The 24,529-nt window shown below is 38.4% G+C and overlaps 1 protein-coding gene across 6 annotated transcripts in view; it reads right to left on the reverse strand.

Moving 5' to 3' along the window:
- Window positions 1–2,846: 2,846 nt before the first annotated feature.
- The window catches only part of CCDC181 (coiled-coil domain containing 181), a 29,339-nt gene continuing 7,656 nt past the window's right edge, over window positions 2,847–24,529 (reverse strand). For 4 of the 6 annotated variants that reach the window (XM_043567944.1, XM_043567946.1, XM_043567947.1 and 1 more), the window contains exons 3-6: window positions 22,661–23,608; window positions 11,378–11,524; window positions 5,288–5,442; window positions 2,847–3,186 (exon numbers count right to left, since the gene is read on the reverse strand). In XM_043567944.1, the coding sequence (XP_043423879.1) occupies window positions 3,027–3,186; window positions 5,288–5,442; window positions 11,378–11,524; window positions 22,661–23,608 (1,410 nt within the window). In that variant the 3' untranslated portion in view covers window positions 2,847–3,026. The remainder of the gene's footprint in view (window positions 3,187–5,287; window positions 5,443–11,377; window positions 11,525–22,660; window positions 23,609–24,529) is intronic. The other 2 variants (XM_043567945.1, XM_043567949.1) reach the window with 2 other exon arrangements.

The raw sequence follows: 24,529 nt of genomic DNA on the forward strand, positions 1-24,529 counted from the left end.
TGCATTCATCCTTATCCATTTGATTATCCATTGATAAGCAAAATGTGGTATATATGTGCAGTGGAATATCAGCCTTAAAAAGGACTGAAAATCTGGTATATGCTACAGCATAAATGAACCTTTAATACGTTACACTAAGTGAAATAAAAGGACAAAGAGTGTAGGTACATGAAATAAATTCATAGTGACAGAAAGTAGAATAGTGGTTATGGGGAGTCAAGGGAAGGCAGAACAGGGAGTTTTTAATTATTACAGAGTCTGCTGGGATGATGAAAAATTCTGAAGATGGCAAGTCATGACGGTTGTACAATATGAATATACTTAATGCCCCTGAATTATACATTTTAAAAATGGCCAAAATGGTAAGCTTTGTTATATATATTTTATCACACACACAAAAAATTGTGCATATACTCATAACCACAAGCCAATAGCACACTTTTGCAGTGGTTGGTTTAAGAATGTCAAGAATAGTAACAATAATAAAGGTAACAATTAATTGAGCTAAACAAAAGAAAAAGAAAGAAAATGATCTCAAATCGACAACCTAACATCACACCTAAGGACCTAGAAAAAAAAGCGCAAACTTAAGTCCAAAGCTAGCAGAACGAAGGAATCAAAACTAGAGCAGAGATAAAATAGAGAACATAAAAACAGTATCAAGGAAATAGAAAATTGGTTCTTTGAAAAGACCCACAAAATTGACAAACCTACAGCCAGACTAAGAAAAAAAGAAGATGCAAATAACTAAAATCAGAAATGAAAGTGGGGGAATTATTACCAACCTCAAATAAGTAAAACAAACAAAAAGGAGTAATAGTACTTCAACAAATAAACTAGATGAAAGTGGACAAATCCCTAGAAACACACAAATTACCAAAACTGACACAAGAAGAAATAGAAAATGTGAACAGGCCTATAATAGATTAAATCGGTTAAAAACAACAACAACAACAACAACAACTTTCCAACGCCATATATTCTTATGAATATAGATGAAAAAGTTCCTCAACAAATTCCCAGCAAACTACAACAGCACAGTAAAGGGATTATATACCATGACCAAGTGGTATTTATCTCAGGAATGCAAGGGTAGTTCGACATAAGAAAATCAACCAATGTAGTAGATCATACACACACACAATGTGTATATCATACATATAGGATATACACACATCATATAAGAGGACAAAAGGGAAAAACTACATGATGATTTCACTTGATGCAGAAAGAACTTTTGATAAAATCCAACACCCTTTTATGATAAAAGCACTCAGAAAAATAGGGACCAAATAGGAATAAGTAGAATAGAATGGTAAGAACTTCAACTTTATAAGCATTTATGGAAAACCCCACAGCTAACATCATACTCAATAGTGAATGACTAAAACCTTTCCTTTTAAGATCAAGAACAAGACAAGGATGCCCACTTTTATCACCACTATTCTACACTATACTGGAAGTCTTAGCCAAAGTAATCAGTCATGAAAAAGAAAAGGAATCCAATTTGGAAAGGAAGAAGTATAACTATCTCTATTCACAGGTGACGTTATCCCATATGTAGAAAATTCCAAGAAATCTACAAAAACTCTAGTGCTGATAAATTCAGCAACATTTCACAGTATATCAATGCAAAAATTCATTTTTTGTTTTTGCATATACAACTCAAAAGCAAATTAAGAAGACAATTCATTTGCAATGGAATCCAAAAGAATAAAGTATCTGTAAATAAATTCAACCAAGAAGGTGAAAGACTCGTATGGTGAAAACTGCAGCAATGTTGCTGCACTAAATGAAAAGACATCTGTGCTATTATGGGTTGGAAGGTAATTTTATTAAAATGACAGTACTACCCAAAACAATCTATAGGTTCACTGTGATCTCTATCAAAATTCCAACAGCCTTTTTTGTAAAACTGTTGTGGAATATTCAAATGTTAAGTTGCTTTGTATCATTAACGATAACTGTAAACAACCCCAACTAGTTATAACAGAATTTTAAATTATCTGGTGTATGCTGAAAGTGCCATAAGAGGTTGAGACAGGATTCGATGATTCTGTGTTTTCTCATTTAGGGTCGAGTGATTAAAGTACGAATACGCAGTTGACGAGAGCCGTGTCTTTTGAAGCTTTAACAGAACTCCTACACTGATTCTCCAGTCTCCAATCACACTTGTATGGGTGCCTTTGTCCTCCACCCTTTAAATGCTCTTACGCATTTTGAGTACTGTTCCTCCACATGTCAGATTCCTGTACAGTCTTAAATATTTCACCATATCTACCAAGGTATGTAAACTTTATAACATGCCTCAGAGAAAAGATTTTGCAATCATGCAGATCACAACCTGTGAGCAAACCGCTCCCCTCTATACTTTAGTTTCCTCATCTGCAAAACAAGACCAGTAGGGTTGTTACGAGGATTAAAGCAAATGATTTACGTAAAGCATCTCCAACAATACCACGTACACCATAAACTCTAAATAAGAGCCAGCTAAGTTTGTAACATACCAAAATTGGATGCATAATTACTATCTTCATTTTGTAAAGAACATGAGGAAGTAAGCCCACCCTATTCCTCAGCTTTTGCCACAGCTATTCAAACTCAAAGTTGTCATAGGCAGGATTTTGTTTAAGGCCTTGAACCAGGCTTGTTTAAGAGGTCACTACAGCTTTATGAAATGTTCTATTGCCATCTTTTTTTAATAATAAGAGAGACCAAGAATAGAAATTTGTCCCTTTCTTATGTTCCTTCCAGCTAGAAATGCCAATAAATTACAAGTAAAGGAATCTAGCGTTCATTCGTTGTTCAATTTGTTGCACGGACTACGGTATAACACAATACAGCAATGCGAGGGAAGAAATTTATTTTGTTTAGTGTTAAAAAAAAAAGATAAATTCACTGTCAGTATCACCAAAAGATAAATAGCATTTCCATAATTTCGAGTATGACCAAAGCACACAGGCCATTAGAAATGATACACAAAATTCTGAGGGTAGCAGCTTCCAAATGAAGTATTTAAGATACTTTCAATTGTAATGATCAGTAAAACGAAAAGCTTTGGCTTCTGACATATGTAGGTGGCTCTGCAATTGTTTAGAATGCTTTGCTTCTAGTCGGAGCTGTCTAGTTCTTTCTCTGACAGCTTGTTGCTCTGCTAGTTTTTCGATCCGTTTCCTTCGTAGCCATCTGTAGAAAAAGATATGATCAGAACTGGTGAGTACAAACCTCTCTTTTGCTGTAAAGTTACTACTGCAGGCTATTAAAGGAAATTGAGTTCTTTACATTGAAATGCTATAGTCACAACAAAAATTATTAAAGTACTAACTGAAAAATTTCAGACTTATCCCCTATGATCACACAAGGAAGCACAGTCACATTTGCAATCAAATACTTAAAATTAAGTTCCTCTTACAATGAAACTGCCAGCTAAAAAACTGGGTTTTTAGTAATAAATACAATATTTCACATGTGATAAAGGTCCTATTCTTTTTTTAATATGATTTTCCAAGCAATCAAGTATTTGATAGATTCCAAATAACTTATTTTTTGCAACTACCTGTATTCTAAAACATGGCTCAGTTAGGTTAAGAATACCAACATACAGAAATATTGCCTTACCACTTGCAATGAGCACTGGGTGTTGTATGTAAGTGATGAATCACTGAATTCTACTCCTAAAACCAATACTGCATCGAATGTTAACTAAAATTTAAGTTAAAAAAAAAAGAAAGAAAGAAAGAAAGAAAGAAAGAAAGAGAAAGAAAGAGAAAAGAAAAGACAGAGAAAGAAAGAAAGAAAGAAAGAAAGAAAGAAAGAAAGAAAGAAAGAAAGAAAGGAAAGAAAGAAAGAAAGAAAAAGAAAGAAAGAAAGAAAGAAAGAAAGGTTACCTCGTTCTTGGTAGACATTAACGTGCTCTATGGTGAAGGAAGAGTCCACATTCTAACCAATTTGAATCTATAACCTTGCTTAGGTAAAATAACCCCCAAATAACTGTATACACACATATGAAAGTATATATGTGGTATGCGTGTGTATACACACTTGTTTTCAGAAATAACCCTAAACAACGAAATAACTGTGTCAGAACTGAATAGACTTAAGCATCTAAGCCAAGGTTGTGTGGTCCTGAATTAGACACTACTTTGAGCAAATTAACTGTAGTCATTTAGGGGTCAATTGGGAAAAAATAGGATTCTGGACTGGGTATTAGATGAGATCGTCAATAAAAATAAGCAGATTACAGAACAGTATAACCAGTATGATCTCAATTTATATTTTAAAATTATAAATGTACGTATAGAGAAAAGATATGCACTAAGGTACTAACAGTGATCTCTGGGTGATGAAAATGTGACTTTTCTGCCTCCATTTCCACAATGCACATTTACTGCTTCTGTTATGATAATTACATATGTTAAAAAAAAAAGGAAAGGAAGAAAGAAGCACAGAAACAAAGACAGAGACAGCAAAAAAGACAGGAAAGAAAGGAACTTCAAACAACTGGACTCATTCCCTCTCCCAAGGCCTGCTGGCAAAATTCTGAAACCAGGTCTGTTTCCTCACAATTAGTCAGGTAATACAAAGTATCCACCAGGTAACTGAAAAGATCAGGTTTGCCTTGAAAGTATGTGTCCAAAATCTCTTTTCCATTTGGTTTGTACAGATCTTCCTCCTCAGCCTGTCTTTCTTTACCTAAAAATATTTCTTGGGAAATGCAACTCTTTATTCAGTTTTTCTGAGGAGTGTATAAGAGAAGCTGTAAACAGTCTTTGGTCCATTTCTCTAAGAAGTGAACAAAATAACAAATAAAATAAATGGCAGGCTATCAAAGGTTATCAGACTGGTGAAATATAAAATAATTTGGGTATTGAAAATATCTTGAAGAGGGGCGCCTGGGTGGCTCAGTCAGTTAAGCGTCGCACTCTTGGTATCAGCTCAGGTCATGATCTCACCATTCGTGAGATTGAGCCCCACATGGAGCTCTGTGCTGACAACCCAGAAGCTACTAGGGATTCTGTCTCCCTCACTTTCCGCCCCTTCCCCATCTCCAAAAATAAATAAACATAAAAAAATAGAAAATACCTTGAAGAAAGAATGGTATATAGATACAATGCATAGTATGGAGCTAAAGAATTTTCTCAGGTTTTAGAAGTGTGGACTTAAAACTGAATAGATATGTAATATAAGCAATAAAATATTTTGTGGTATTTTTTTTCCAAGCTTTCTTGACGATATAACTCTACAACGACTGTGAGAAAAGGGGAAACATGCCCTGCCTGTGACTTACTGTTTAAAGGCCCTTTCGCGGCCTTCGGTCCCTTTAAGGAAGAATAAACATTCCTCCTGCTTTCGTAGTTCTTCTGTCTTTCTTTCTCTCAGCTGCTCTTCGTGCTTTTTTTTAAGCCATAATCGAAAAGCTTGTTGTGGATCTCTGTTTTCCTGCTGATCACAAAAACAAGCTTTATTTAATTTTCAATACACCAAAACAGCTTTCTGAGGCCCTGACTATAGGACCCTACAAGAATATGTGTTCCACTCATCAATTTTTCTTAATAATGCCAACCTCACTACCTGCACTCCTAGCATCCAAACAAAATATATCGCCTTTGACTCGCACCACTGATTGCCCACTGTCAGAAAACCCAACACTGTATTCATTGCCATCCAGCGCCTTTCAAAAGTCTTACTGAGGTAAGCAATAAATGAAGAAGGTTTAAGTGCAGTGATTTGCAAACTTTTCAATGATGAGAGCCCTTTGACAAGTAAAGTAATTTTTCACACTGGCACAAAAAATAAAACAGGGTTGAAGAAAGATTGGGATAGGCAATATGAGTGGAGTTGAGGTCTTTGTAGCAATTCCTGAAGGAGGAGCTCCCTGGAATGCAGTGGGAAAACTAATGATCTGACACTTCTGTTATTCACCCTTTCTTTTAAATTCTGTCTTTGTTTTTAGCTTTTAAGAGCATCTAACTACCAAGCTCATCTCCAAACTGTAACTACTCTTATGGAGGGCGGCCATAAGGATTTGCAACCATAAGAATTTTCTCATCAGGACAACAGCCGTGATGATTTTGTCATAAGTAAAAGCCAGTGGGAGTAGCTTATTGTATATACAGTTCCTCAAACTTCATGATGGATCCCATCTTCAGGGAATTTTCACAGTTGAAAGAGCTCTTCTGTGAGAGAATAAAGAAAGCAAAGGGACAGATGTGGCGTGAGGGGAAAGCACGTCGCATCCTATGGATGCCTGGCTAACACGCCAAGGACCTTTCCTTTATGTATTCATTTAATACTTTCCCCAAACATGAGCTCTATGATACAGAGCATACACTTCTTTCATCTTGCATTTTCCTTTATCTATCACTCCCATTGCCAAGTATGTTCCATTTTAATTTATATAATTTATGTAACCTAGGATCTTTGATTTGCAATGCTGAAGTTTGTGAAGAGGACCCATGGACCTAAGGATCATCACTGAACACCTAGAAGCCTGGGAAGGGCTGGAGATGACTAAAAAGGGTTCATGCTGGAATTTGAGATCAAGAGAGTCAAGGATTCAGAGGTGACCAGGATTTACTGGTATCTCTGTTCATTTATTCATTCAGCACTTACAGCTGTCTACCACATACAGTATATACAGGCACACTGGTACAGGGCTGCATCGGTGAAAAAACCGAGGTTCCCCCTCCAACGTATTCTGTGATTGCACGACACGGTAGTCCTCGTCACACGCAGGTACTTAAATAAAATTTAAAATTCAGTACTTCACTCACATTAGCTACATCTCAAGCACTTAATAGCCATGTTGTGGCTAGTGGCTACTTTACTGGACGGCACAAACAGCATTTCCATCATCACAGAAAGTTGTACCGGGCAGTGTTACTCTAGATGAGGAGATGAAAACAGATGATCGATCGATTGATAGGTCAGATTCAAAAGAGAAGTATGGTGAGGAGAGAGAGAAATATGGGGGAGGTGAGGAGAAAGATGGTATGTAGACAGAAAGAGAGGGGGTAAGTTATTGGCTGTCTGGAGGAAGGGTATTTCAAGCAGTGGTAACAGTAAGAGCGAACGATCTGAGAAGAGACTGTGCTTGGTATGCTCAATAAACAGCAAAGAAGTGAAAGTGAAGCTATGGCAAAGTGGCTGGAAAGAGGTAGGAGACGAAGTGAAAGAAGGCTATGGTAGACGACGGCAGGAACACTAGGCAGGTTTTATTTTGAGACGAGAAGCCACTGGAGGTTTCTAAGCATAACGGACACAATCTATTCTGGGGATTCTCTCTCCCTCTCTCTGCCCCTCCCCCACTCATGCTTGCTCTCCCTCTCTCTCTTTCTCTAAATAAATAAATAAATAAATAAATAAATAAATATTTTTCTTTAAAAAGAAGTTCTGAATTGTATTCTTTAAAAACATGAACCATGGCTGAACGTAATTTATTTCAAAAAATGTTCATGTTAAAAGGCATCATGGTTATGTATTTCCCTTCGGAATTTTTTTTTCTTGATTTGAAGTCTGTCTCAAAGATTAACTTTAATGAGAAACCATATCATAAATGAATCATATTCTCAAGAACTTTTGTGAATTTTGTCACTGAGTTTGGACGCTTAACTGACTGAGCCACCCAGGCACCCCCAGTTCGAAGTTTCTATTATCCCCAAGTAGGACACAATGGAACACTGAAGCGTACGTTTATTTTTATAAATACCCTATAAAAATATTATGTTGGGCTGAGTGCCATGAAGCCTGAGGGTCCACCATCCCCTGGGAAACTGCAGGCAGTGCACTCACAGCTGTGTTTTTCTTGGTCACTGAAACGTTCGCTCCTCTTGTCTGCAATACTTTTCAACATTACAGCAATGTGCTGTGCCTCTCCCCTCCCAAGCCTGAATTCCCCACTCCCTCAAAAATTTCCCTAGTTTCTCCCTTGTAATTCCCATTCAAAGATATAAAAACTCCTAAACATGTCCATTCTCACAAGATACCGAAAGGGCCCTGGACTTAAACCTCCTGTGTTACCCAAATCCGGATTCTCCCCCAAGACGCAGTTTTCCTCTCCCAAATAGACTGCATTTCCTGCCAAACTTCAAGTACTTCACAGGTCAGGTGCAGAAGTTAGGACACACTCCTTCATACTCTTCAGAACTCTATGCCTCTACTCTTCTAATTTTTTTTTTCAACGTTTTTTATTTATTTTTGGGACAGAGAGAGACAGAGCATGAACGGGGGAGGGGCAGAGAGAGAGGGAGACACAGAATCGGAAACAGGCTCCAGGCTCCGAGCCATCAGCCCAGAGCCTGACGTGGGGCTCAAACTCACGGACCGCGAGATCGTGACCTGGCTGAAGTCGGACGCTCAGCCGACTGCACCACCCAGGCGCCCCTACATTTGTTTATTTTTGAGAGAGAAAGTATGTGTGTGTGGGGGGGGTGGAGGGAAGGGAGGGGGCCAGAGGATCCGAAGCAGGATCTGTGCTAACAGCAGACAGCCGGATGTGGGGCTCAAATTCAGGAACCGTGAGCCCATGACCTGAGCCAAATTCAGGCACTTAACTGACTGAGCCAGCCAGGCGCCCCTGGAGACGTATATTCTTTTTTTTTTTTTTCAACGTTTTTTATTTATTTTTGGGACAGAGAGAGACAGAGCATGAACGGGGGAGGGGCAGAGAGAGAGGGAGACACAGAATCGGAAACAGGCTCCAGGCTCTGAGCCATCAGCCCAGAGCCCGACGCGGGGCTGGAACTCACGGACCACGAGATCGTGACCTGGCTGAAGTCGGACGCTTAACCGACTGCGCCACCCAGGCGCCCCTATGCCTCTACTCTTCTAAGTAAAGCCACACTCATCTGACATTTACACCATTTGGCTCCCTTCACTTCACGACCTCTGGTCATTCGACATCCAGCCTCACAGAGTTCTCATTTTCTCATCTTCTAGGCCTTTCTCCAGGGCCCTTGACACCCAGTCCTACAGCCACAGCCACATCCCCACAAACTGGGGATGGAGGGCGGCCATTAGTCTTTGAAATCACTGATCTTCTCATTCTCCACGCTAGCCATAAAATATATCTCTCCAGTCACGTTTCAACAGCTTCACCTGGATGTTTCGTAGGGACCTCAAAGTCAACAAGTGAAAAACTGAAATAGCCGTTTCCTCCACCAGGGCGTTACTCTCTACTGCTCCAGTGAGTGGCACCATCATCCACCGAGCTCCTCAGAAGAGAAAACTGGTATATTCTCTTTACACCTCATTCTCCCTCACACACATATCTAATTCATTACAAAATTCCTCCAGTCAGTATTTCAGAACATCTTAAATGACTCATATCTCTCTCCCTCCCTTTCTCCCCCTCCCTCTCTCCCCCTCTCCTGTTACAATTCTAGCCCAAGTCACTATCCTTTCTCCCTCATCTACAACTACATCTGCTTTTCAACTGCTCTCCCCACATCTGCTCTTGCCCCCTTCATTCAGTTATAATAATTCAGTCAAGACTATAAACAGAAAATTCACAGAATATACACACGGTCATATGTACTCATGAAGAAAAATTAAGAAGATAAACCACATAAAGTGTTAGTCAGGATGTGGTAAATATTCGCCTTACACACTGCTGGAGGGACTATCAATTGATATGACCTTTCGGGAGGTTAATTTTTGCACAGTTAACTAAAAATTTCACTCTGGACACCCAGTGAGTCATAGATTCCACTCTTCAGAAACTCTCCTAGAGAACGAACATGTTCACTACAGCATTGTTAGTGAATAGAACAATATGGGAGCCAAGCTGAATACCCACAATTGAGGATTTAATAAATTATCTCTGAACAGAATACTATGCAGCTACTTGAAAAGAAATATCTAAATGTGATGACCTAGAAATAGTCTCTGAAGAGTTAAATGGAAAAAAAAAGCAAAGTGTATCACAAAATTTTGATTTGTGACACTGTAAATATAACTAAGACTTGGAAGACTTGCACACACTCTAAAAGTGCGTATCACTAGGAGATGAGTCAGGGGAGGGCACAGGACTGAATTTTCAATTTTTTATTTCTATGCTTTTTAGAAAAATTGGTAGGGGTAGGGACGGTTTTTTGCTTTGTCTTTGGTTTCCTGTAATGTTTAAAATTTTTAAAAACTAAATAATTTGGTGGCTTTAATTTGTTAGCTTTCATGTAAGATTTAGATGTATCTATTCTTTAAAAAAAATTTTTTTTTTGAGTATAGGTGACACACGATAATGTCACATTACTTTTGGGTGGATAACATAGTGACTCACCCTCTCTAGGCTCACCACAAGCGTAGCTACCATCTGTTACCACACAACACTATTACAATATCCTGTACTGGATTCCTCATGCTGACCCTTTTCTTGCCATGACTTATTCATTCCGTAACAGGAAGCCTGTACTTCCCATTCCCTTCACCCATTTTGCCCATCCCCCTACCCTCACCTCCCGGCGCTGGCAACCACCATTTTGTTCTCTGTATTTGTAGGTCTGACTCCTTTTGTTTGCTCATTTGTTTTGTTTTTCAGATTCCACATTATGTGTGAAAGCAAACGGTATTCGTCTTTTCTCCATCTGTCTATATGTCTATTGTGTTTTTTTTAATTTTTAATGTTTTATTTATTTTTAAGATAGAGAGAGACAGAGCATGAGTGGGGATGGGGCAGAGAGAGAGAGGGAGACACAGAATCCGAAGCAAGTTCCAGGCTATGAGCTGTCAGCACAGGGCCCGACACAGGGCTCGAACTCACGAACTGTAGGATCATGACCTGAGCCAAAGTCGGACGCTCAACCGATTGAGCCACCTGGGCGTCCCTATTGTTTTTTATATGTTTATTTATTTATTTTGAGAGACAGCACAAGCATGGGAAGGGCAAAGAGAGAGGCAGAGAGAGAACACGGGGCTCCATCCCATGAACCGTGAGATCATACCCGAGCTGAAACCAAGAATCCGGTGCTTAACCGACTGAGCCACCCAGGCACGCCATATGTCTGTTCTTAAGTAGACCCATTCTGTAGAGTTTGTGTGTGTGTGTGTGTGTGTGTGTGCATGCGTGTGCGTGTGTGTATGCACGTGTATGCTATCTTTGTCCTATTTGAATAGCAAAGTTATAATATCCTGAAAAAACATATTGGTAGTTTTCCATTTCCTGTGCTATAAAAGTCTGAATAAAATAGGACTCATTTGATTTTCACAGGCTTCTTAGAATTTAATTGTAAAGTCATCTGTACGTTGCATCTTTTGCAAGGGTTGCTCTTGGACCACTTTTCCTACTCTTTCCATAGGTTCTTATTCTGATATTCTCATTTCTTCCTGTAATTCAGCTTTCATATCTGTATCAACTTACATTTCATAGAGAAGATTTACTTACTCTGCTATTCATGTCTTCGATTTGCTTTGCTCGCTGAATTCTCCTCATTTCTGTGACCTGCTCTCTTTTCTTTTGCAACCATGCTTTAAATACCATGTCATTCTCTTTTTTCTTTTCTTTTTCTTCTTCTATTTTTCGTTGTTCTTCCTGGTGGAAAGAGTTATCAAAAGACATTCATGAAAAACTAATAAAATTGTATATGAGTTATCAGAGTAGGGAGATATATTTTGAGATCTGAAATTAGCATTCTCTGCTCCTAAAACTTTCCATCGGAAAATTGGGCTTCTCCAAAAAAAAAAAAATAGGGACTCTAATTTGCTTAGGAATAAAATTAAGGTTTATCAGATAAATGAAATTGGAGAGATAAATTCTACAATTACATAGATGTACAATATATGCATGCTGTTCAGGAATTCCTTGAATCTCTCCTTCATTTCCTGGTTTACTTTTGGAATTAAACCCCTCAAATTGTAGCTTTGCCAAAGAAAAAAAAAAAAGGCCACCACACTCTAGAAGCACTATATGGTGTCTACAGGAGCATCATAAATGTTTGAAACATTTTTACATTATTGTTAAATTTGTTAATTGTGATAAATGACATTGTGGTCATGAAAGAGAAGGCTAACATCGTCATTTAGAAATATATATTAAAATGTACAAGTGAGCAATAATGCTCTACCTAGGACTTGCTTTAAACATACATCAGCCAAGAAACAAAGGAGATGAAGCAAATATGCCAAAATCTCAATGACTTTCAAATCTGAGTGATGGGGACACAGAGATTAACCATACCTTCATATGTGTTTGAAATTTTTTATTACACTGTTTAAAAATATTTTTCAACTAATATATATTCACAAAGTAACATTTTTTGTTATCAGAACAATATTTAGACAGTTAACTACAGGAACAAAATGAATTTTTTATATGAATTATTCAATGAATGTTATAAAAGGAAGTTTCTTAAACTTGAGGAGGGGTACTTAAACCAGTTGTGTAGAGCTATAAAATAGTCACTAGGAGCAAAGCGGAGCATGTCAGGAACATATCATAGTGAAAATTGTACTGAGCTAAAAGTTAGGAGATCTGAGTAGCAAGCATGCTGCGATTGTACTATGTCGATTGGGTCAAACCACTTAACTCTGTATTCTCCTCTACAAGATGGAGTGAAATTAATGAGCTCTCAAGTCTCTCCCAATACTAAAATTTTATCACTTAAATGAACTGAATTATATAATCTATGCTTTAATTTTCTTCAAATGGTGGAATTCAGAGTTCTTTCTTTACATTTTAACAATATAGCAAGTCTTTCTAATTTCTTTTGATTGAACAAAATGTAAGAAGGAAAGAAAATATCCTATCCAATAGACAGCACAGAATGTCTTTTAAAATACCGATATACTGGAAAGGTGTGTATAATTTTGTGACAGAATCCTGGTGATACTCGCCTTTTAAAAATACGTACATAGGGTGGCTCTGTCAGTTGAGCATCCGACTTTGGCTTCAGGTCATGATCTCACGGTTCATGAGTTCAAGCCCCACGTTGGGCTCTGTGTTGACAGCTCAGAGCCTGGAGCCTGCTTCAGATTCTGTGTCTCCCTCTCTCTCTGCCCCTAACATCCCCTCCCCACACCCCTCCCCTGCATTCTGTGTGTGTCCCTTTCTCTCAAACATTAAAAAAAAATTAATAAACATATTTGCATATATGTGAATAAAGACTGAAGATTTCTATTTTGAAATACCTATATACTATTTTCTAAGCTCTAAAAAATGCTTATATAAAAGGTGAATTTATCACAGATTAAAATTTACATTTATTTGTAAGTTTCTTTTTACAAGAAGGACCTTGGGTAATGTAAAAGGTGAAATAAAATGGATTCACCTTATGTCAAGGAATTTTAAAATGGAGTCAGGGGCCATTAGGATGTGGGCCTTATGCAAGTCCTCACTGGGTATAATCATAAACTTTTGAATTGGGCCAAACTACCAATATAACAAGGATTCTACCAGTACCCGCAACCTGCTACAGTAACAGACTTTTTCTCAGCAATAGCCTTAGCCACCAATTATGTGTAGCCAAGATTAGTTTTCTACTGTCAACGCCAAACAAAATTCTTTGTAAATAATGTAAAGAAGCATTCTTTTTTTGCCTCTAAAAACGCTTGACTTTTGTGCCCTAGTGGACATAATTTGGATTGCTACCCAAATCTCTACTCCCCAAATTGCAATTCTGAGACCTGAAATAAAAAGTGCTTTTGTTTTGTTTCAGTTCTGCCTCTTTTCTCAGTTGATGATGTCTTGCATCAATACAGACAGTATGGTAAGATGATTATCTTTCTGGAGGAGCTTTTAGATATTACACAGAAGATATCAGCCGAAGTACAGATAATACAGTTGCCAAAGAAAACAATGAAATGATGCACTTAGAATAGATACAGTATAGCAGCTCAACTCAGCAAATATTTTGTTGGGTATAAACAAGGAAAGCCTTCCCCTGAAACCAACTAAAAAATATGAAAAAGCCTTAGCATTTCCACACAGTCTTGAGCAAGCATATAAGTAATAAAGACCATGCCTTGAGCAAGTGCATAAACCAAGGGAAATTTAGTTCTGAGGATCCTAACATGAGAAAAGTGCATCTCGGCACCAAGAAAAGAGGATCAAAATAAAAACGAAACTATTTCTGAGTCACACCAGTTCAAGATTACTCAGTCCAGTAGTGAAAAGACACTGAAATTCTATAAAACCTCTCATATAACATTTATAGAAATATACAAATGCACTTACACATTTGTGTGTACAGCAAACATTATTATAGTTCATTCTCAAATGTTATTTTGTATTGTCATCAAGTTTGGCGTTAGCAGATCCTTTTAAGTATTGCTATAAACCAAGCAAACTAAGTCTGCGAGTTACAGTTCAGATATTAGTGGCCAAGCAAGCTAAACTTTATTTAGTATGCATTTTTTCAGATTCCTGCCTGAGCATTCTATAGGTTATAAACCCTTACTAACTTTGTTTTTCACCTTTTTCTGCTAATATGGGCTCCTTATGAAACACCAGAAATTTCCTTGATAATTTCCTACATAATTCCTATACCATTTCTCAGTAGACACCAAGAAAATAGATTTTGACTCCTATTTTGCTCTAAACAAGTTGAATGATTTGGGTAAAGTTAATTAAACTTCTAGACTATAGATTTCTTGTCTGTAAAAGGCTCTTTAGGGATTCTTCTAATTGTAAAATTCTATTTACCTGTGATCCTGCTGAAGTTTGGCCTTTACAGTCAGATATTTTCTGGTTCAGCTTAATATCATCAGGTATCCAGTAAAACAGAGAACTGGGGCACTGATTTAAGTCATTTAGAGAAAATTCACCAGTTTTACTACCTGGAGTTTTCATTAATAAAACACAGTTTTATTCAAGAGCTATGAAAAAAAGATCCCAAATGAAGTAAGCATTGCTAAGAGAGTCACTCAGAATGGAGTGGAAAGGGCTTGAGGAAGTAGGACCAATGCAGGTCTCTCCCTGCAGTTCTCAGTTCTCAGAACAACGGGAACTTCTGACTCTTGCCAACTGCAACCAGAACTCCTCCTTCTACTTTGGACTGAAATAGAGATAATGTAACACCTGTTAGCTAAATAGTCAATTGTGTATTAGATAGTTTAAACTCTGCCCCCACCAATCATAATTCTTTCAAAACAAGTTACATGACCTTGTGGGTTTTGTCTTTATAAGCCTGCACTCCCCACTCATAATTCAAAGCACTGTCAATTTTGGTTGACCTGTGTTTCCCGGATTGCAATCCCAAAAACTCCAAATAAACGCTCCGGTTGCTTCACAGCCTCTTCTTCATCAACATTACTGGGCATAGCTGGTAGGGTCTCAAGTACCCGACCTCTGTCTCCAGTGTTGCCGTGGATTTGAGTCAGGTACCAAGAGTCCATTGCACTCCTACATATCCTTGGTGGCTTCAAGTCACAGTGATAAATCCTCTTGGTCCTGAACCTCCCACCTTGGTCAAGGTTCAGGCCTTTAATTGGATGTCCTCTGTTGCTTGCTTCTGTCCTCACTCATTTTTGAGGGGAGGATTCCATCTTCACTCATTCTGAATGGAATATTTGGGTTTCAGGTTCTTGGTAAGTACTCAATTATGGGAAATAATTTTTTTTAATTTTTTTTAATGTTTATTATTTTTGAGAGGGAGAGAGACAGAGACCAAGCAGGGAAGGGGCAGAAAGAGAGGGAGGCACAGAATCCGAAGCAGGCTTCAGGCTCTGAGCTGTCAGCACAGAGCCCGACGCGGGGCTCGAACTCACAGACCGTGAGATCACGACCTGAGCTGTAGTCGGCTACCCAACCGAGTAAGCCACCCAGGCGCCCTGGGAAATCATTCTTCTAAGGAGCTTCTAATATTCAGCCCCCTATTGTAACTCCTGCAGTATTTATGTTAAGGAATATGGTCTTTCTTGCTGTGAATTTTTGCCCCATTGGATCGAATTACCCAAGATGATTTAAAACTTCATTGGTCAAAATGGACACTTTTGATGTCCTACAGCTAGTTTACTTGCGTGCACAATTGGAAAAGGCTTATAAAGACAACCAAATGGGATGCCTATTTCAGTTGGTACCTGGGGGGTTTCAAACATAGTCAGGATTTTAAAAATCTCGTCTTTACAAAATGCCATTTCTAAACTAACTGAAGCAAACAGACACCTTTAAAAAGACCCGTCCTCTCTGTCTCAGGCACCGTCTCGTTCCCTTCCTCCTGCTTTGCCTCTGGGCGTGCAACAGCCCTCTTGCACCAAGGACCTGCCTCTGGGGCCATCTTCCTCCTTCCCCCTGTACCATCTGTGTACCCTCCTCCACTTCCTCATTCCAATTTTCTTGCCAGAATTCCGGGGACAGCTCTATAAGGATCTTCACAGCACACAAATAAAAATCCTTAGTAAAAGACTTTGGTCCTCTGAGCGGTTAACGCAGATTAACTTAGCAGGTAACTTGGGTTAACTAACTTACGTAAGTTAGTGTGTCTTCCAGAAACACAATTCAGATCCGCTATTCTTTTGAGAAGCGCTTGAATCATGCCTGAATCACGGTATAAATTTTAAAATGAAACCATAAGGTTTCTGTCTATAGTTACCTATATGTTACATATGTCTACATATGTATGTGACAGTGATGTGACATTTTCTAGCTCTGATGGCACTGTCAAAGTTAATTTATGAAAAAGGTCCATTTAATTGGATTAAAAACAATGAAGTGCTTCCATAAATTAAGTAGTCAAAAAATTCCCAGAAATACAAAAACCACTAACCCAAATCTTTCTCAAGTTCACATGATCTGAGACAATCCTTGATAAATAAATGCTAGTTTAATGGAGAACAAACTGCTGGTTACCAGAGGGGAGGTGAGTGGAGAACTGGGTGATACAGGTGATGGAGACTGAGGAGTAGACTTGTGATGAGCCCTGAATGTTTTATGGAAGTGTTAAATCTCTACACTGTATACCTGAAACTAATATTACACTGTATGCTAACTAACTGGAATTTGAATAAAAACTTTAGTAAGAAAATAAAAGCAAAAAATGCAAGTTTATGTTTGCTGATTTAGTAAAAACAGGAATGTTTTCAGGGTTATCAGCATCACGATGAGGCAATGGAGATACACAACTTTTTCTACCTGGGTTTACTAGTCATAAAAGCTCATGCTATTTCTGTTTCAAAATCTGTCAAGAAAAGAAATAGCTTAAGATGATGATTAGCTGTTTAGTGTTTTAATCCAAGTATAATTACTAAAAGCAAGCAATCTAAGTAAATTTAAAGGAGATCAAAATTTATGCTGAATTAAACTAGATAACAAATGTTCATTAACCACCTAAATCATTTCAAAATATACAGCATAACATACTGAAATATTGATTGCTAAACCTAAGTTTATTTAGTTTTGGCTTTTAATTTTTTTTTTTACAGAAAGACAAAAATATATAATATTTAGGTCTATTTAATAAACAAACCTATGCAAAAAAAATTTAAATGACTAGGAGGGGGATTATACTTCTAGAAACTATGGAATGATGAGGGGCGCCTCGGTGGCCCAGTTGGTTACGTGTCTGACTCTTGACTTCAGCTCAGGTCATGATCTCAGGGTTTGGGAGTTCAAGCTCCTTGTCGGGCCCCGTGCTGGCAGTGTGGAGCCTGCTTGGGATTCTCTCTCTTTCTGTCCCTCCCTCGTTCTCTCTCTCTCTCTCTCTCTCAAAATAAATAAACTTAAAAAAGTGACATAAAAATGATGAAATGATGAAACATATTTATAAATGTGCCAGCCCACAATGGTTTCTTAGGTTTCACTAGGAATTAAGATTCTAAGGGTTAAAAATTCTATTTAGTGTTTTTGAAAGTAAAGCTACTAAAATTCAACAAGGATGTAAGAAAATGACTGTATATGGAAAGTAAGAGAGGAAAAGTAGAGTGTGTGTTTTTGGTAAAAGAAGGTATGGGGAAGAAATGAATTTTGTTGAGGGAAATGAAAGTGATTTTGTCATAGAGCTGATTATTTCAGAAAGAGAAATAAAAAGAGACAAACTAAAATAGACACAGAAAGTTGTAGAAGGTTCATAGGAAAGAAGTCTTGGAAAAGGAATTTCATGTGTAATCAAGCTGGCCAAGGTTAAAATTAATGTATTTAAACTTCAGTTTTGACATCCAAAGTACACTAGTGCAAAATTTTGGTTTTCTCTGTTGAAAGGACAAAATTTTCTCAGATTGTTGGCCTGCCCTTCATAAGAGATTGTACCCAAAGTTTCTTTACTTTTAATGTAATCTGCCTAAGAAACAGAGTCTATGTTTTGTCTTTATCACGTCTTTGATGACTTGGGAAAGCTGAGTCTTCTTCTCTGTTAAGACCAGCTAAGGCTTTTGTAGCTAACTGTAATCTTCTGTATTTGTCCCTGATAATTTAGGTAAATGGATAATGAAGTATTGTTTTATAATTTTCTGTTATCCTATTGGGTCAAGTGTCCAAACATTTTGGTATTTTTTACAAACTCCCCCAAATCAACTTCTAAATGAAGTCTTTTTGATCTGGAAAATTCTGTAGGACCTATTAGGTTTATTTGATATGTTAAATCACATGGGAAGCATTGTCAAATAAGAAATAATATTAAACTTTCTTTATGTAACATCTGTACAGTGTTCCAAATACTGTGTGAAATCCCTAGAAATCTGATTATTTCCTGATACAATGTTATCAGTCATCATTTTAAAATGTATGACAGGGGCGCCTGGGTAGCTCAGTTGGTTAAGCGTCTCGCAGTTTGTGAGTTCGAGCCCTGTGTCAGGTTCTGTGCTGACAGTTCAGAGCCTGGAGCCTGCTTCAGATTCTGTGTCTCCTTCTCTCTCTCTCTCTGCCCCTCCCCTGTTTGTGCTCTAGCTCTCAAAAATAAATAAACATTAAAAATTTTTTTAAATAAATAAAAAATAAAATGTATGTCATAGGGGCACCTGGGTGGCTAAGTCAATTAAGCATCTGACTCTTGATTTCGGCTCAGGTCATGATGTCATGGTTCTTGAGATTGAGCCCCGTGTCAGGCTTCACCTACCTGCTTATGATTCTCTCTCTCCCTCTCCCACCTCTCTCAACATAAATAAACTTTAAAAAAATAAAAAATAAAATGTATGTCATAAAAATAAGCAACCCCCACTGCAAATGCCATTATAATGAGAATGATACTCATTATACTTAGCATCTGTCCTCCAGTAGATTAACCTTTTATGAAACCCTCTTGCTGTCTCCCCCAAATGTCATCATTTCAAACTATCATTCTCTAAATCCTGCCTTCTAAACCCTTACCTTCTGATGACAGAGACATCTCTTACCCTCTGGGCCCTTTGAAATATGGCAGTTGAATTTTATCTAGCTGCCACCATCTCAAGGACACAAATATGTTCTAGTAATGGCTTGTATGTTTTCTCACTGTGCAAGAGCCTTTCCTAGTCATGGAACTATGGCCTCAGTTCCACGGTAAATATTATTGGAGAAAATAAGTCCAAACTGAGGCATACCCTCGGAACCTCACAGTGACTGAGGGAGCTATTTCACAAAACAAATATCATAGGCCATTTGCCACATCTGGCCAATATTACAACATTTTCATTGCACATATCATCCCCAATACTCTGCCACTGTAGAACAAACAAATGGAATAATTAAGACCTCCCAACTGGCAAATCTTACTGAGTCTTTCAGTCTGCTTTGGTCTAAAGCCCTCCCCTTCAAATTATTTAACCTCAGATCCACTCTATTTGGTAAACACTAATTATCTCCCTTTGAAATCATTACCAGAACACCTATGAGGATGGCCTACTACTGAAAGGAAATCCACTGATCTATTGCAAAGATCTTATCAAGGTACTTGAAACTAATACCGAGCTCCTACAGCAATCTTTTCCCAGCACCCTTCTGGGTGACAAACATCTTCAACGTCATGATCTCCCACCTGGACATTTGTTTCCTGGAAATGTCACCCACACAAGGATGCCCTCCAACCTCACTGGGAAGGGCCACATCAAGCATTTGTTAACTAACCCCCAGGCTGCTAAACTTAAAAGCGTTGACCCATGGGTTCACAGTTCTTATTAAAAAAAAAAAAAAAAGGCATCCTCTCCTGACTGAGAGATCTCAAACTAAAAATCTCAAACTAAAAATATCCAGACCCACTCAAAATCAACAATCTGGGTGAGAAGCAGATGGCACCTGAGGTAGACAGACAGCTTTCCCAAGAGTCATGACCAGGCCTGTATATCTCACAAGAGACTCTTCCTAATGCCTCATGGCCATGAAATATTTGGAACAATCCTTGTAGCAGGCACTTTAGCACTAAAGTGCCTCCTATATTTGGCTCTTGCAGACATGCCAAGGCACAAATAACAAGTGTTCCCCAACAGACACTCGTAGCTGCAAGACCCCCCTCTTACAAAAGATTCTTTCAGCTAAGATGTGAACCACACAGCCACCCTCCTTTTGTCTGCTCAAATAAAACAGATCCCCAGTTTTCTCCTATCATGCCCTCTATACCGATAAATGAGTCCATAACCAGTTCTAAGCAGAGATGCTTTGCACCCCTACAGGACACATTTTCGTCTGCACTTACAGGGGAGAATCTTGGGCATCTGCTTGCCTAGACAGCTGGAGAATGGCAAAGCAATGCCACCTGGGATATCTAACTTCCCTTTCTTCTGTCCTTAAGTTAATTACTAAAGGATAACCATACAGGAACTAATCATAGAACTAAAAGGAGTCTCCCCACTAAAAAAAAAAAAAACTGAAAGAAGATAATTATCCAGATGACAACCCCTCCGAATAAAAAGATAACAGTTGGGGGCGTTCCCAAGGCTATGGTCACCCAGGAGAGAAGAACTTCAGTAAAGGGGCCCAATTTGGGAGGATCTTCAGTTGCTGGCTTGGAGTGAGTACATGATTGGAAATCTTTCTTGAACCATCAGCAGAATTGCCAGGTTCACTGCCTGAGCTATTAGAGCCAGGGCAAGTCTTTGGATACTCTATCTCATGTTGTCCTCAATAATAGCATAGCATTAGATTATTTACTTGGGACCCACGGTAGAGTCTGCCATCACTAACACTTCTTGCTGTACATGGGTACTTCCCGTCGCTTGGAATTCGAAACTGCTAAGATTTTTAAGCTTGCTAAATCTCTAAGGGGAATCCCATCCTCTAAAACCTCTGGCTGGTTAGATTTCAGAGTCTCAGATATTTTTAGCTGACTCCTGATCAGAATTGGGACCTGGGCTACAAGTTATCTTATCACTGTTTTAATTTGTTCTATACTCATTATTATCCCACTGTCAATGCTTTTCACAGCCAATGTTTCAAATCCTGTCAGAACTCAGATAATCTTTGTTCAAAGACTCAAAACCATTCACCAGATGTACCCTTTGACTGAAAGAAAGGAGAATCTAATTGACTTCTAGGTCTTATTTCCTCAAACCTCCTTGTTATTCAGACGTGGCTGGAAAACCCTCACCTCGCATGCTTATAGAACACATCAAGTAACAACCACTATGAGATTCCACCCTCCAAGGGACATGAGGGGCCCAGAGCAAGTTGCAGGTTGCCAACCACTCCAATAATGAAATAGGACTACATGATCACAAAAATCTGTCACTGATGTTTTCCTGCCAGAAAGATCTTGATCAGAAGGGGGAAATGTGAAGGAAGATTCAAAACGAAGTAAGCATTGCTAAGACAGTCACTGAAAATAGAGTTGAAAGAACATTGAGGAAGTGGGGCCTACGCATTGTCTCCTATTTCAAGTCTCCTGTTTCAATTCTCAGCCCACCATGATCTTTCGACTTTTGTCAATTGCAACTTGTCAACTGCAACCCTGACCAACCTGGTGAGACACATTCTTGTACTTTGGATGGAAATTGTACCCTGTTGGCTAAACAGCCTATGTGTATTAGCTAGTCAGCTTAAACTCTGCCATCACCAATCATAATTCTTTCAAAACAAGCTATGTAACCTTGTGCTTTTTGTCTTTATAGGCCTGCACTCCCAGCTCACTAGCTCACTCTTCAGAGCACACTTTTGATTTAGGTCGACACTCTGCCTCCTGGATTGCAATCCCTAAGACCCCAAATAAATGCTTTGGTTACTTCACAGCCTCTTCTTAATCGACAGCACAAAACCACCATCACCATCACCACCATCATCATCTTGGATTCCATATGGAATTTTGGAAATATTTTGTTAAGGTTATTAGGCTCTATTCATCTAAAACTAAAATCTCTGAAATCAAGGAATTATAGGCATGGAAGAATATGTGAAAACACATACACACATAAATCCGAGAATTATAATCCAAATCTACCTGCTGCCTCCTAAATCCCAACAAATTTGTGCCTTCATTTTTCCACGGGACACCTGATTTTCACCTGCTCACATCAAAATTACTTTCAGCAGTCACTTCTCTGAGCCTCATCTTTAAAATGAAAGGATCAGATGATGTCATCACTGAGACCTCTGTCTCTAACACAAGTCATTCATTACTAGGCCCTGTGATCCCTCCAAGAAAGGACCAAGATAATCATGGTGTTTACCCCATAATCTGCACTCTTAATATTTAACCACTTAATCTAACAATAGAAAAACAAAACAAGCAAGCAAATCTACCCAATACTTTGAGGAACTATTTCAAGTACCACTACATTTATAAAACATGAAAATACATCCCGCTTTCAATATGATGCCCGCTTATGTGCTCACCTCTCTCTTTAGCTTTTCTCTCTTTTGTTCTAGCCGTTTTTGCAGTTCTTTCTGTCGAGAGGAAAGACAATATGTTGAAGTCACTGGAGGTGTATTTGCAGACTGTGTCCTGTGATTAGGTTTCCCATTCCCCTTACTTCGATCTGAGTTGGCAGCAGAACTTGGACGAGTCTTGGGGTTGGCTGGTGGCTGAGGGATATAAGCCAGTGGCTCTTCTGTTGATGAATGAGCAACAGCATGAATCTTTGCTATCGGCTCTTCTTTCCTGACACCATTGACACTTGAGTTGGAAGATCTGGATGACAACTGGTGAGGCTCGTTTTCTGTACTATTAGTATTAATGGGGGGCAAAACCCCCTGACTCTCAATGTCTTGTAAATTCAGAAGTTCAAACTTTCCATCTCTCTCGACTAGAATTTTCCTATCCTTGTTCTCTTCACAATTTCCATCAGTTAGTGACACGAGCACATTTTCTTGTCCAAATTCCTTGGAAATACGTAACTGTGAGAGTTTTCCAGACATACTACTTTCATTTTCAAGATAATTTTTGTAAGTATCGGTGTCTTCCAGTGGAGGAACTTCCAGATCAACTAATTTGTCTTTGAACTTAAGCTTCCGTTCCCTTTTATCATTCACAGGTTCTTGATTCTGTAGAATCTTGTTGGCTTGTATAATTTTTTCCATAATATATCTCCTTACTTCCTCATCCTCTTCCTCCTCCAGGGCTCTCTGGCTTTCCACTTTGGATTCCTGGAAAGAGTTTTCACTATCTGAATCTGATACGGGATCCAAAGGTTGAATACTCGGTACAGAAATGAAGTCATTTTTTCTTGGTGAAACTTCATCCTTCAAAGATTTGTCAGGATCAGAACTCTGTTCAGTGTGTTCTGTTTCTGTTTCATTGTCTTTTAATTCTTGGTTAATATTCTCTTCATTCCCACAAGCCATCTAAAAAAATATATATAAGGTTCTCTTTTTCAGTAAAAATTGAGACTCTTTGTCCATTTATATGTAGATAATCCAAAATGAAGTTTCATAATCATGCAATATATTTTATGAATGGGAAAATTTACATGCTTCTTATTTACACTGTGCTCATAATATTTGAATTCATATTTATGAGCATCCCAAGGGAAATACATGTGACAATAGCACTTTAGGAAAAATTTAATGCTAAATCTGAATTTGATGTTGCTAGGGGCTAGGTTAATATTTTCAAAAATTTTATGCTAATTAATGAAAGGGTAACTACAAACAGTACATTATTATGTTACTATGGTTCCTCTATAAAATCTTCCTCACTTTAAATTTTCAGAAGAAAATTTTGTTAAGTGTTTTCTCCTTATAATATGTCTATTCTTCAAAAAACTATCTTTCTCCCCAGGACCATTACAATATCAGCCTTTAGTCAAGTGCTAATCACTCTGAGCTTCTTACAATCTTTTCAGATTATCATTGCTGCCATTTTCTGCAGAATCTATATCCAAATTCCAGTCAATTTTTATCTACGGATGACATTTTCCCTCCTCAACTATCCTCTGAGGCTCCAACAGTCTATGCTAAACACCATCATAAACTCAGTTTTATATTAAAAAAGCGTAATTCCACATGAACCATAGATCAGTATTATCACATCACAAAACCTGCTCTACACCTGTTTCTAATTAAAGGCTTCTTGGGGCGCCTGGGTGGCGCAGTCGGTTAAGCGTCCGACTTCAGCCAGGTCACGATCTCGCCGCCCGTGAGTTCGAGCCCCGCGTCGGGCTCTGGGCTGATGGCTCAGAGCCTGGAGCCTGTTTCCAATTCTGTGTCTCCCTCTCTCTCTCTGCCCCTCCCCCGTTCATGCTCTGTCTCTCTCTGTCCCAAAAA

This window comes from Prionailurus bengalensis, chromosome E4 (genome assembly GCF_016509475.1).
Source record: "Prionailurus bengalensis isolate Pbe53 chromosome E4, Fcat_Pben_1.1_paternal_pri, whole genome shotgun sequence".
NCBI lineage: Eukaryota > Metazoa > Chordata > Mammalia > Carnivora > Felidae > Prionailurus > Prionailurus bengalensis.